A 13,096-nucleotide genomic window follows, 5' to 3' on the forward strand; every position below is an offset into this window, starting at 1 on the left:
ACTAGATGATGTATAGTGGTACATTCCGACTTCATGTGTGCTCAGTATTAGTGATTGCCTCGAATATGATCCATATCATTACCAACTGATTCAAGGCCCCGATGCTAACCGGTCCTAAACAGGAAGGAACATAAAACACCTGGAAGGTGGCTTAGATTGTTTACCCTCATGTTGTCCATGGACAAGACACTCCTCAGACAGGTCGCTTGGTCAATGCGCTCCCCGCAACAACACTAACAACAGTCGGGGAAAAGACCGGAATCTTGCTTCCCGGATTGCCTCTAGGCACCATAAATAAAACCGAGCGATCTGAGGCCTGAAATATATTTTTTTGACATGATCGCAGGAGTTCTCAGCCACTACTTAAGCCCACGTGGGGAGGCTTCTGCATGTCGGGCTTTTCTCAGTTAAGCTTTTCTGGTCCACCTGTTAGGATTCCCGAATCTCTGGCACTCGGGCTCCACTCTTGGACCCTGCAACATTCTAGAAAACAACACGCAGCGATTCAGTCTAGCACCGTCTAGATTAGTGGTTCTCTCCTTGGAATGGTACCTGATACTGTATAAAATATCAAGATCATTGTGTATGTGGCGGCCAAAGAAAACTTAAAATACTCTTGTTTTCCCTGGGTCAACCCGTAGGACCGTCACTCCTGCGCACGTAGCAGAAGCAACAAGCCACAGCATACAAGAAAAATGCACCGACAAATCAGGGCATACAGCCAAAAGCTTGCTTCAAAATGGATGGAGCCTACCGCGTGTGATTGTGTAAAATATCCGTGGAATAGAGAGAGGCAATGACCATCAATACTCAGTCGGCAATGATGCGAGAGCCAAATTGCGCGCACGGCCTACGACTATTTATTAGGGGACATTGCCCATATTTTGCCCAGAAAGATCTTCGATAGACGTCCTGTTCACTATCTTTGATTATCTCAAGCATCGGATCTCGCTCTCTCACTCTCTTGATCTTTTATATCTTAGTGTCACGATGAAGTTCACCAGTGGCCTCGTCTTCTCGGGGCTCCTCGCCTCTGCGTCGGCTGTGCCGATTGCCTCGGGCCCCTCCGGAAAGTGGTTTGACCGTATGTTCAATTTTTCACTTTCAATTGACCTCAATTATATTCTAATATATGTATTAGGCTTCGTGGTTATCGTTATGGAGAACACCAACAAGGCCACCGCTCTGGCTGACCCCTACTACCGCCAGCTGGCCGACTCTGGTGTGCTGTTGAACGGTTACCAGGGTAAGAATCAGTGACATATACTCCCCAATTCTCGTACAGATCAATGCTAACTATGATTAGGTACCACCCACCCTTCCCAGCCCAACTACATCACCATGGTCGCTAGCACCACTGCAGCTGGTGTCTTCGATGATGGCGATCACAACACCACCCAGAACAGCTTGGTCGATATCTTCGAGCCTGCCGGTATCTCGTGGAAGGCTTATCAGGAGGGCTACTACCCTCTGGCCGGAGGTGCTTGCAACCCCATTCACCAGAACAAGACCTCGGGCTATGTCCGGTGAGTCCACACCCTCTATTACTAACAACTCCGGTATGACGGTCTTACTGATAGTAAAATCTAGCAAGCACAACCCATTCATGTCCTTTGACAACATCCGCGAGAGCACTGCTCGTTGCCAGAATATTGTCAATGCTGAGGAGCACTTCGCTGCTGATGTTGCCAAAGGCAAGTATGCTCCCCAGTACATGTTCTACACTCCTACTCTGGCAAACGATGCCCACGACACCAACGTCACCTACACCGAGAAGGACCTGAAGTACCTTATGAACACTATGATGAGCAACGAGCAGTTCATGAAGAACACTCTCATTCTCGTTACCTTTGATGAGAACGGTAAGATTCAATTTTCATTCCGTCTTGATGAATGTTATGCTAACGGCATTGGAAGATGTCTACTCTCCCGAGTCTTACGGTACCCCCAACGATGTTTACAGTGTTCTAATCGGCAAGGATGTCCTGAGCTGCACCAGCTGCGTTGACCAGCAGTTCTACAACCGTGAGTATCCCCTGAATCCTGTCATGCATTATACACATCTTGCTTGGCTGTCATGTATCTCCAAATGCCAACGTTTTAACAGACTTCACCATGCTCACCACCCTCGAGCAAAACTGGAACCTGACTGCCATCCCCAACCCTGACGGTGACGGGCCCATGTGGGATACCTGGATGCTTCCCTTCCCCAAGCTGAAGGCCAAGCACAACAAGAGCGCCTCGGCGGAGAAGATGTAAGTTAGTAACAGGGACATGTATACTTAGTTAAGGTCCTGATAATCAATGCTGTGATGGTTTCGCCTGGAATACGTTTACCGTTGCTCTACCTTTCGTTCGAAGATTTGTAGGAAGTAATTAGAAATAGGTCGAGGCTTCTTGACAGATTTAATCATGCTATCAGTCACAAGTTTGAACGATAGACAAAGAAGAACCCAGGCCATTAGGAATAGTCGTCCAAAAGATCTAGGAAGACCTTTCGAAAAACACAAAGTTGAAGCAAATTTAGGGATGTCGCTGGGCGCCAAGCTCCGGGGCTATCGTGGCCCACGTACTAGACGGAGTAACAAGCTTCATTGACGATCAGGAGGCGGACACTAGGTGGCCAGACAGAGAGCAGCAATTATCTCGACTTTGGACAGAAACTCCTGTTTTGCGTGCTGGTGACGTAGCGTGACAAGCGCCGTCTCTCGAGGTACAATGTCCGATCAGAACGATTATAATGCGATCGCCAGAGCGGACTTGGCCGGAGACATTTCTGATCCAGTCCATAATGTGTGATGTGAGGCTATAGGCCTCTAGTCGATAGAATTGGACTCATGGCCTCCTGGCTGTTGTAAGTAGGGATTCTCTCTCGTAAGTCCTCTCGCCCAAACAAAAAAGGCCCGCACATATTTGTAATATCGTAAAGATGGGTTCCTGAGTGATATGTCGGATATAGCCCGTCTGCCATGAACTTCTTCGCGATCATCACAAAGTCCGTTGCCAGGGCTGTATCCCACCCTCGGCCTCCAAAAACCATCAGCGCGAAGGTATGAAACTAGCGTGTCCTGCGAGAAGCTCCAACCTGAAATATTACAATATTCATCTCATTATCTTAAATTTAACAGCCGTTCGATGCTTGTCACTTATATTGACAACCCCAATCAAGTAATATGGATGCTTGTATACCCACCCTCACCGAGTTCTTAACATCAATCCTTCATTTAGTCTTCGCTGCTATCCTCATACTCTTCCTCCTAGAACCAGCTTCCCCATCACCATCATCATCAACTTTACTCTTCCGCTTCCCCTCAGCCACCACTACCTGCCCCCCAGAGCTCGCCTTATCACCAGGTATCTTCCCCTCCGCCAACATCCTCACCAACCCCTCAATCCTCCCCTTCCTCGCTTTAACAGAAGCAGTCTCCACCCTCCAAAGAACCGCATACCTCTCCCTTTTATTCAACCCCCCCCAAAAAACTCTTTCGCCCTCTCACACCCCTCCAATGCTTCCCTAAAATCCTCAGCAACACCCATAGCAGCCGGCCCCTTATACGCCCTCTCCCACCGTCCATCCTCCTTCGCCGCATCAACAGCCGCCAAACCCGCCGGCCTCATTCGACCCTCGCCAATGAGGCGCGTCACCGTGTCCACGTTCTTCTGGGACCAGATGGATTTTGCGCGGCGCGGTGTGTACCGCACTAGCCAGTAGTTTTCATCGAGGGTGTTTGCGCGGCCGTCGATCCAGCCGAAGCAGAGGGCTGTTTCGACGGCGTCGGGGGCGGTTATGGAGGGGATGCCGGAGGACTTTTTGGCGAGTTTGAGGTAGAAGCCTGGTAGGGTGGTATGGTTTGTTTCGAGGAAGGTTTCTAGGGCTTGAGGGGTGGGGAAGGGGTGGATTGGGAGGTCTGAGGGGGGTGGTTTAGGTGGGTTGGGTTGTTTGGGAGGCATTGGATGGGGTGGGAGGGGAGTGTGGATGGATCGTGGAGAGAATTGGTTTAGGAGGGGAGTTGAGTAAGTGTATTTTATTGATAGAGAGTAGATTGTTGAGAAGATGTTGCGAGTGAGGTTGAATCGGGGGAATTTCATGATGGGGTCAGGTCTCTGGTGCTTCTCCGCGCCGAGACATTGGCATCTACTGCAGTCAGCACTAGAGCCGAAAAGGTAACCCAATTCTTGATGTTCTCAATTCTTGAGACTTGAGTTTTAGTTTCTACAAAAATCCTACGAAGATATCGAATACTTGCAAAAAATACATTTCGAATGCTGCTAACAAAAAAGTATGTTGGTACAGACAGTCCACAGAGCAGATCAACGGCACATAACCAATAGATACCATCACGCCCACCAGCTCGAGCTCGACCAAAAGTTTTCGAATCCTACCATGTAGATGCACGTTTCCTCTAGATACTCAATACCATAATTGGACTAATACAAGTGAACGTCACGTTTACCGCTTGCCCTTCTTGCGAGGAGCAACGACCTTGAACGCGGCGTTGCTAGCCTCCTCCTCACGCTGCTGAGAGGCGGCAGTGCTGGCGGCAGAGCCCTTCTTGGCAACCTCAGACCAGCCACCACCGTTCTTCTGCTCAGCGAATGCGCTGGGGGAGACGGGGTCGACGACGCCCTTGTCGGCAAGCTTGCGGCGGCGGATAAACTCATCGGCGAAGCGCCGGCCGTCCAGAGTCTGGGAGTTGGCGTAGACAGAGTCGGAGATGATCTCGGCCTCGGCGGGGAGGAAGAGAAGTTGCTGAACAAAGTCATCCACGTTGATGTTGCTGTTCAAACCCTTGCCCAGGGCCAGCTTGGCCCACTTGGTGAACTCCTCAACAGCCTGGTTAGAGTTGGACTGGGGAACGCTGCCAACGGTCGTGCGAGTAGCAACAACAGGACGGGGCTTGGCGGCGGCGGGAGCAATGGGGACAGTTCCGCTGGCAGAGCGAGGGCCGAGGGGTGCGGCCGGAGGAGCCTTAGCCTTACCACCAGCGCCGACAGTAGTCCAAGCACCGGAAGCAGTAGCAGCGATGGTAGCGGAAGCGACAGGGGCCGGGGCCTTGCTGGCAAGGTCGGCGTAACGCTTAGCAGCAGAAGCAGGGGGGCTAGGAGTGGCTGTCTGAGCGGCAGCCGCAGCAGCAGAAGCCAAGCGCTGCTTACGAGCCTCCTCTTCCTTCTGAATCTGGGCGAGGGTTTTCTTGGTCGCGGTGTTGGTCTGGACAGGCTGGCTCTTGGTGTTCCAAGGAGAACCAGCGGTGGAAGGAGTAGCGGGGGATCCAGCGCTGGCCCAGTTGGCCGACGAGGGAAGGCCAGGGACAACTTGGGCTTGAGCCATGCTAAGACGCTCCTGCTCGGCAAGAAGCTGGGCGCGACGAGCGGCCGCGGCAATTTCCTCGCGCTGGGCAGCAGTGCGAGCCTCGGCCTCCTGAATTTCCTTCAACGAAGGACCCTTGGGCACTTCGTGGGTATCCTTAGCCCATGGAGCAAGGGAAGTGGGCGCAGCATCAACCGGAGTTTGAGTCTGGGAGCGAGAGCCAGCAGCCAGAGATTCGGCCACATTCTGGCGGTTGCGCTGGGCAGCGGGGGCAGGCAGAGGGGAGGCGGAGGGAGGTGGGGGGAAGGGCTGAGGCATAGCATGATCAATCTTAGCCCAGGCAGATTCGGGGACAGACTGATTCTGTTGCTCTTGCTCCTGTTCTTGCTCATGCTGCTGCTGTTGACGCTGAGCAGAGGCTGCCTTATGGATTTGCTGAGACAGAGTCAGGGCGGGCTCCGAAGCAGCAACTTCCAGTTCCTCGGCACCATCAGTAGCCAAGGACTCCACGTCGTGCTCCAGAGCAGCGGCAGGGTGAGTAGGCAGTCCGTCAGCGGTGCGCATACCCAGCTCTCCCTCCTGGGCTCTCATCGCATGGAACTGACGCAGACGCTCCTCACGGGCCTCCTGGTCAAAGGGGTCATTGGCATTGGCCTTGTCGAAATCATCCTGCTCCTGCTGCAATTGAGCGCGGTCCTGGAGCATAGACGCCACCTGCTGTGAGTGGAGGAAGCTATCCGGCTGGCGCGCAGAGAACGAGCCAGCAGCGCCGAATGCAAACGGATCCTGGCGACCAACGTTCAAACGGTCAAGAAGGGCCGGGAGCTGATCTTGGGAACCAAGCTCGGTTCCAAGCATTCCGGGGAGAACATTAGGCAGACCGCCCGGTCGGAGGGAAGCGGCGGCATCAAAGAAACCGGGCATGCCTGGGGATTGCTGCTGTCCCTGAATGGGAGCTTGGATCGGGGAGGGCTGGTAAGCAGCGGGAGAGGTGATGCTACCGAAGCTGGGCTGGCTGTGGAGACTGTGGGCACTGGATTGATGCTGAAGCTGGGGCTGCAGAGTCGGGGGAGCGCCAGGAACCTGCATCTGCTTCATGATAGCCTGCTGCTGAGCAAGATGCTCTTTCTGTCGGGCCATGAGGTACTGCTCCTCCTGCTTCCGTCGCTCGAGGGCATTTTGCTGCTCCGCGGTCAGGGTAGTACCAAAGCTGGGGAAGCTGCCGGGGAACGGAGGCTGAGCCGAACCCTGGTTGGGATTCTGCCATTGACCGGGTGCAGGCTCGGGGCCATGGGGGATGCCAATTTGAGGCACAAGGAAGGGCTCGCGCGAGTTGCCAATACGACGAACCAGCTGAGCCAGTGGCTCAAACTCCCCATCCTCCAGTTTCTTGATCTGCAAGTCGGGGCTGAAGAATCCAGCCTTGAACCAGTCGTGCATCTCTAGACCAGTCCACGGGCCTTGAATGTTACCCTGTGGATCGCGGTAGATCCAGCGCATCCGATCCGGCATGACCATAGTTCGTTGCTGAGCGGCAGAGATAGAGCCACCAGGAGTAGGAGCCTGGGTTGGGTCGTGGGTGAGATTAGCAGGGATAGAGCCGACGGCAGAGACAGGGGTCTGGGAAGCAGAGTTGGAGCCAGGCTTGCTTGCTTGTCCACCCTGCTGGGCATCACCCTGTTCTAAGCCTACGGACTCTGAACGAGCTTGCTCCTCTGCCATTCCAGAGAAGAGCGCGCCCAGCTTGCTCGAGCGACCGATGCTAGCGGTACCCGAGAGGCCGGCATGTGGGCTGAAGAGTCCGCCACCTCCAAGCGTCGACAGGCTAGGAGACTGCAACCCGCCCATGGAGCCAAAGATAGGATCACCGAAGCCACCTACAAACGCTGAACGCTCACGGGTTGGGGTGCCAATGGCATCGCTGGATGGCCAGCCTGACGGTCCACCAAGGCCTGACGGTCCACCAAGGCCTGAGAGACCGCCCAGGCCACCGAGGCCAGGGAAGTTTCGATTGGCGTTGACGCTGGAGTTTTGGCTGCGGTCAATGGTGGGGAGATCCATTCCTGAGCCAACCCGTCTCATCGATCCGAATGGGTTGGACGGATCACGCAGGCCGGTAAGGCCAGGGTGTTGTGGGTGCTGAATATCCGATCCATCAGTGTCGACATCCTCCGCATCTGCCACGGTCCGATCACCGTGAGGGCTTTGGTAAGGGTTTGTGTTGGTCGGGCTGGTAGGCTCATGGCCTTGGAGGAGGCTAGGAGTCGGGTTTCGAGAATTCTCTTGACTCTGCATCAGCTCACGGAAACCAGGAATGCTCGAGGTCATGCCAAAGGCGCCGAATCCAAGATCAGCTTGAGACGGAGCTTCAACGTCCTGAGATCCGCCAAGAGCAGCACTGCCGCTACGAGGCTCGTCAAATGGATTGGTCTCACTTCGGCTAGCACGGGTTTTGACGGCATCTCCCCATGGGGATTGCGCGCGCTTATCACTATCTTCTTCGGTGAGTCGCTCAAGGTTGCCCAGGGGCTTCTCCTTTGCCGAGCCTGGAATATCCTCCGGACCCTCCTTAGAGAGCAGATCTTTGAACCTGCTTTCTCCACGAAGACTTCCAAACCCAGCTTTCTTCTCGGTGGTGGGAGTCTGCGCAGTGTTCGAACCCAGCGAGAAGGCACCAAATGCACCCATCGGAGAGAAATTGGCATTGTGTGACGCCGATGCAGAGCCCCAAGGCGAGCTAGGTCCACCGATGGCCGTGTTCAAAGGATTGGTGGAGCTGCGCTTCAGACTACCGAAAGGAGAAGCGGCTTCAACGCCACCTTCCTTTGGCTTCTCATCCTTGGCATTCGGTTCGCGGAAATCGGTCTTGCGACGGAGAAGGGCGGGGGGAGGGGTGGATGTATTGGCTTCATCGCGGAAGAACCGGGTGTTGGTCCCGGTAGGTGACATAGGATTACCCACCGACTCCCCAGTCTCACGGCGGCGAGCGCTCGGGCGGGCAGCGTTCGGGGAAGAGGTGTTGTAGTTATTGATGTGGCCTTGAGTATAGGAAATGGACGATTTGCGACCTGTGGTGCCTGGGTTTGCATTCTCCTTGCCGGCATTGGTGGGTGGCGGCTTGAGAGGAGAGTTGACCGAAGCGGAAAACAACTGCAAAGAAAACCCAATTTTTAGCAATCCGAGCCAAGCACATATGTTGTGTTCTCAACCAGTGCTAGGGATGAAACGAACCTCCTTTTCCCCGTCGGACATATCAGTCAGTCCCAAGGGCTCGGCCTGGCCGCCATGATCCCAACACACCTCGGGGCCTGCGGAGGTCTTGTGGTCCTCCCGCTTTCCCCACGCTCCATTCATAGGAGTTGAAACAGTGTGAGGGTCCCAGTCAGCCACAAAGTAGTCCTCTACATGCTTGTTCAAAGAGCCGGTGTCCCGTTGTGCCTTGTACAAATCTAGGAGTTGCTCCTTGGAGTATCGGGCATCGCCGTTGCGCAGCACAGTAGACATGGTATTTGAGCTCAGGTGAGGAGGGACATAGGCCCCGGAGGCAGTAGGTGTCGAAGCGGAAGCAAGTTGGCTACTGTCGCGAGTGTGCGAAGGGTTGGTAGCCACCGAGGGGCGCCGGAAGGTCTGCGTAGCTCCATTCATGCGGGATCGCGACCTATATAGTGGTTTAAGGTTAGCATTGAATCTCTCGAGTTGCGACTAATTGGTTGGCCACGCAAGGCAGGCAGACCGACACCCAACCGGGTTCAGTGGGGTGACTCGGTGCCTGACTTTGAGGTGGACAGCGCTTTTCTTTGAGAGCATACCATTCTCCACCAGTGCTGGCATCCCCTCTCCGACTGGGGTCCTGGGTGTTACCAGCGGCAGCCGAAGCAAAACTCGAAGGAAGTGGTGTAGGCATTATGGAAACGAGGTTAAACTGGACCGATCGAGATCGTCCACAAAACAACGGATGTTGGGGAAGCGTTGGTCGCGAGACTGTGAAAGTGGCGGAAGTGCGAGATGTGTGATGCGAACGGAGATGAGAACGCAAAACACGAGAGTCGATGCCTGGAACGGTGTGCGGGTGGTGAGAGATGAGGTAGCAGGACGCTAGTTCAAATCGAAAAGCTCGAGGACGGAGTGAGGAGAGAGAGTTGTTGTGTATGTAGAAGAATGCGAGCGCCAGGAAAGGTCGACAAGAAAGAAGAGATCGAAACTCGATTTCGCTTGGGTTTCTCCAGAGCAAAAATGGAATTAGCGGGGCTGTGGCAATAGGCGCACCGAGGCGGAAATACCGTGTATTGGATACGAGGATCGCGTGAGAGACGAGAGGATTAACTATGTCCGGGAAGTATAATACACGGTAATCAGAAAACCAAAATGACCCCTGCCACACGCACGGGAGAAGCCCACCGAGTCGTGACCTACACAAACTGCCCACATCACACACATCATCACTTTGACGATACTCCTCTCGACGACATAAACCCTTGAAGAAGAGATATCCAGCTGAAAGAAAATGACATTACGAGTCATCTCACACTTTCAAAATGCTTTTCTCTATTGCCCTGACTGATTTCCCCTCAATAGACCCCCGTTCGCAAAGAAGCTTGAACCGATGATGTCGACTGGCATCTATGCATCCGGTGGCTTGGGTCCCGCAAGCTGTGGGTGTGGCAATACTCATGATACACGTATATCTAGCCTAAACCCACACGCTGCCTATCATTGGAGGCCACGAGTGCTTTCAAACGGTTTAAGGTTGGCTTGGAAGGTTGGATTGGGTCCTATTTTGGACGTGTCGTGCTGCCTCTTGGCCTTTTGAGCCTTTGAATGCTGTTCGCCCTTGCTGCACACCGATAATATGTTTGGCTACAATGCACAAACACACGCAATTAAAGGAATGATCCCTCCTCTTCCCCCCGTCACAAACAATCAAACAGACATGGTGGAGAGGAGAGAGGGATACGTGCATATTCTGCTTTTATCCCTTTCTCCTCCTCTCCAACCATCCCCCCTCTCAGCCACCACCCGCCCCGGATGTTGCATCTGTTCTTTGTTTAGCAGAGGATTCCATTGAACCTGAGTCATTCCGCTGATGTAGGCTGTTCAAGTCTGGCCTGGAAATTGACCTCATGGCTAGAATCAGAATCTCATTCTTTTTTGATCGGGGTTTCTTGCAGAGACTCTTCTTTGTTGACATCGGTGGTCTTCCCTTAAACACACACAGGTTTGCTCAAACTCTGGAGCTCTAGAACTCTGGAGGATGCGAGTGTCTGCCCGATAACAATGCTTTATACTCTTTCTTTGTCCTGGGTGTCAGTCACGGGCTTAGCTTGCAAACGATATGAGGGGTCTGTGTGAGTCTTTATAGATCCGAGAATACATAACACATCTCCATTCGCTTCTTCCAATCTTCGTCCTTTGGGTAGTCTCAGCAATTCTTTACTACGGCTTTTTTCTTTAAAGTCTTTGCTCTATTCGTCTCACTGGCAAGGCAGTTTCCTCTTTATCCTTTCGCCCTTATTCCAAGCAGAGACTGTTCCAATATCTCGGATCTTATCGTGTGTATCCGTATAGCTCAGGCCCCTCCATTGGACGATAATGCCTCCAGTCCAGCATCCGTACCCAGGGTTCTTCGGCCCAGGCAAAGGCATACGTGCCTTGAACGGGCGTCTTCGCAATGGGCATCCCCATCCCATCTTGGTCAATGTACAAGATGGCACCTCTTACCCTATAAGAGGGCCTACCACTCGATGCTCCTCGCCCACAACACCTCCCGCCGAACGACGTGCCTACGCAGCACGAGAAGAGGCGCGTAAGACCAAGAACCATTCTCCAACCCGGGAAACTTCAGAGGGGTCAGCTTCAGTCCCACCGCAGGCATGTCACACCCATACTCACCGAGTGTATTCAGAGCGTGAGCCCCAGCCTGAACCCGAATATCTGCCACAGCCGCACAAGCATTCGACCAAGCATCATCGAAAGGCACCGAAGCCTGTTGAACTCCCACGCCGACGTGACTACGATGCGGAATCTACCTGGAGCACTAACGTGCATGTCCCGTGGCCTGCTCACCATTCTTACTACCATCACCACCATCACGATCATGCAGCTCATCCCGATCATTACACGTTCAAGGCGCCCTTCAATTGCCATTGCCCCGAATGTTATCAGGCGACTCATCGGCCTGTGGCCACTGATGCTCCCCAGCCCGTCGAGGTAACCAAGGAGAATCCCGTGCAGACAAAATACCTCTACGAGCACCACCCGCACTCCTTCGGACCTCACCCAGTCCCTGTTGATCCCCGTGTCCCTTGCCGCTGTGGATACGTGCATGTCGAGCCTGCTCGGGAGCAGCCATCTCGACCTACGAGCCCTGACAAACATCGAAAGGGACATCGTAAACATTCGACTGAACCTGGGGAGAGCAGATCTCATCGTCATCGGCGCCGCCGACACCGCCGACACCGTCGGTACACGAGTGATTCATTCTCCGATACGACGAATGATGATGTGGACGATACGAGTTTGGAGAGCGATGAGGAAACTCGGACTGCGGGTGAGAAAGTTGAGTATGAGGTGCCGAGTGATTGGCAGTTCTGTAGTGAGTGCTGCTGGGGTCATCCTGTGTTTTATATTGTGCGGTAAATTTTGTTCCTTAGTCTTTGCCGCTGGGACAATAGAGTTGGGGTCTCGGTGAACGTGCATGGAAGGGAACTCATGAAAGGAGAAGATCATCTGATAACGGTATTGGCCATGGAAAGGAATGGAGTTTATTGTTCAATTCAATCAGATTTGCTTTTGTATGAGAGATGTCTTGCCCAGCATTCATTAGTTTTTGTCTACTGTTCCAAGCCGGATAACGTTCCTAGAAAGTATCAAGATCACTCTTCTCTTTCCACGTTTGTGCTTGTCTGTCGTTGATCTGAGGTAAGCTATCTTTTTCTCATTTCAAAGGAGGGTTTCTTTGAATGAAATAGGAAAGATCGATCTGCATCAGCCCAGAAATCAACTTTCTGCCCTTAGAAGGAAAATCCGTAGTGGCCCTCTTGTTTTGATCTCCCGGTAACTGCTGTTCTGAGCGAATATCCTACCTTGGACAATTTTTCTTTGATCTATAAAAGCTCGGCAGAACATGTAAAGAGATGGATGCAATGGAAGGACAAAAAGTATTTGATGACCTGCACTGGGTCTATCCCGTAGTGATATATATTTGAAAGTACTAGGTATGGCCCAATAACCTTACCTGAGTTGAAGCAATAGCCCTAGTAGGTGAAAGCAAGTTCTATATTCAATATTTGTGATTAAGCTCCAGTTGAAATCCAACCTAGTGTTATTTTAGCAGACCTGTGAGGTTGTACTCATCCAACACTGCGAGGGCCATGTTCTATGCCCCCAGGTGCCTAGCACGCGGGCGGAGTTCTTTCAGTCAGATCGACCATAGGTGGTGGCCCCCAAAGTTGTGCCCCATTCTACGATGAACATCTAATCATTGTGATATAGTTCGACCCTGTACAAAGGCTGAGTTACTCCAAATTGGAGACAAAGATGTTGCTGATCCCCAAAGCATAATTACTAATGTCGCCCGTTCCTCCGTGGACCGAGGTCCCCCGGAATACGTAACGGGGAGCTCCCACTTGAGATTAAACATAAAGTCTGCGCTGTGCCACTGAGGGTTGAAATATATCCACAATTCTTCTTGAACGAACTCAAGAATCCAGTGTATTAGATTGATAACTCCTTCCTGCCAGTGCTTAGCTGTGATTTTGTCATCATCACTGGGCCTCGGTTATCGATAAG

General features: G+C 52.8%; 4 protein-coding genes across 4 annotated transcripts; 2 read left to right on the forward strand and 2 right to left on the reverse strand.

Annotated features, from left to right (window-relative positions):
• Positions 1-990: 990 nt before the first annotated feature.
• N7473_002661 (uncharacterized protein) lies at positions 991-2,259 on the forward strand (the record flags this gene model as incomplete). Its single annotated transcript, XM_057148601.1, has 6 exons — positions 991-1,084; positions 1,142-1,246; positions 1,307-1,526; positions 1,591-1,862; positions 1,918-2,025; positions 2,108-2,259. 6 exons carry the CDS (start codon positions 991-993, stop codon positions 2,257-2,259), a joined length of 951 nt encoding a protein of 316 aa, XP_057012255.1.
• A 1,203-nt stretch (positions 2,260-3,462) lies between these two features.
• N7473_002662 (YdeI/OmpD-associated family protein) lies at positions 3,463-4,089 on the reverse strand (the record flags this gene model as incomplete). Its single annotated transcript, XM_057148602.1, has 1 exon — positions 3,463-4,089. One exon carries the CDS (start codon positions 4,087-4,089, stop codon positions 3,463-3,465), a length of 627 nt encoding a protein of 208 aa, XP_057012256.1.
• Positions 4,090-4,450: 361 nt separating this feature from the next.
• Positions 4,451-9,212, reverse strand: N7473_002663 (GYF domain-containing protein; the record flags this gene model as incomplete). Its single annotated transcript, XM_057148603.1, has 3 exons — positions 4,451-8,458; positions 8,540-8,966; positions 9,118-9,212. 3 exons carry the CDS (start codon positions 9,210-9,212, stop codon positions 4,451-4,453), a joined length of 4,530 nt encoding a protein of 1,509 aa, XP_057012257.1.
• Positions 9,213-10,897: 1,685 nt separating this feature from the next.
• On the forward strand, positions 10,898-11,944 carry N7473_002664 (uncharacterized protein; the record flags this gene model as incomplete). Its single annotated transcript, XM_057148604.1, has 1 exon — positions 10,898-11,944. The coding sequence occupies one exon, from the start codon at positions 10,898-10,900 to the stop codon at positions 11,942-11,944; it is 1,047 nt and encodes a 348-aa protein (XP_057012258.1).
• Positions 11,945-13,096: the final 1,152 nt, after the last annotated feature.

This window comes from Penicillium subrubescens, assembly GCF_028828155.1.
Source record: "Penicillium subrubescens strain IBT 31985 chromosome Unknown utg000002l_segment0_segment0, whole genome shotgun sequence".
NCBI lineage: Eukaryota > Fungi > Ascomycota > Eurotiomycetes > Eurotiales > Aspergillaceae > Penicillium > Penicillium subrubescens.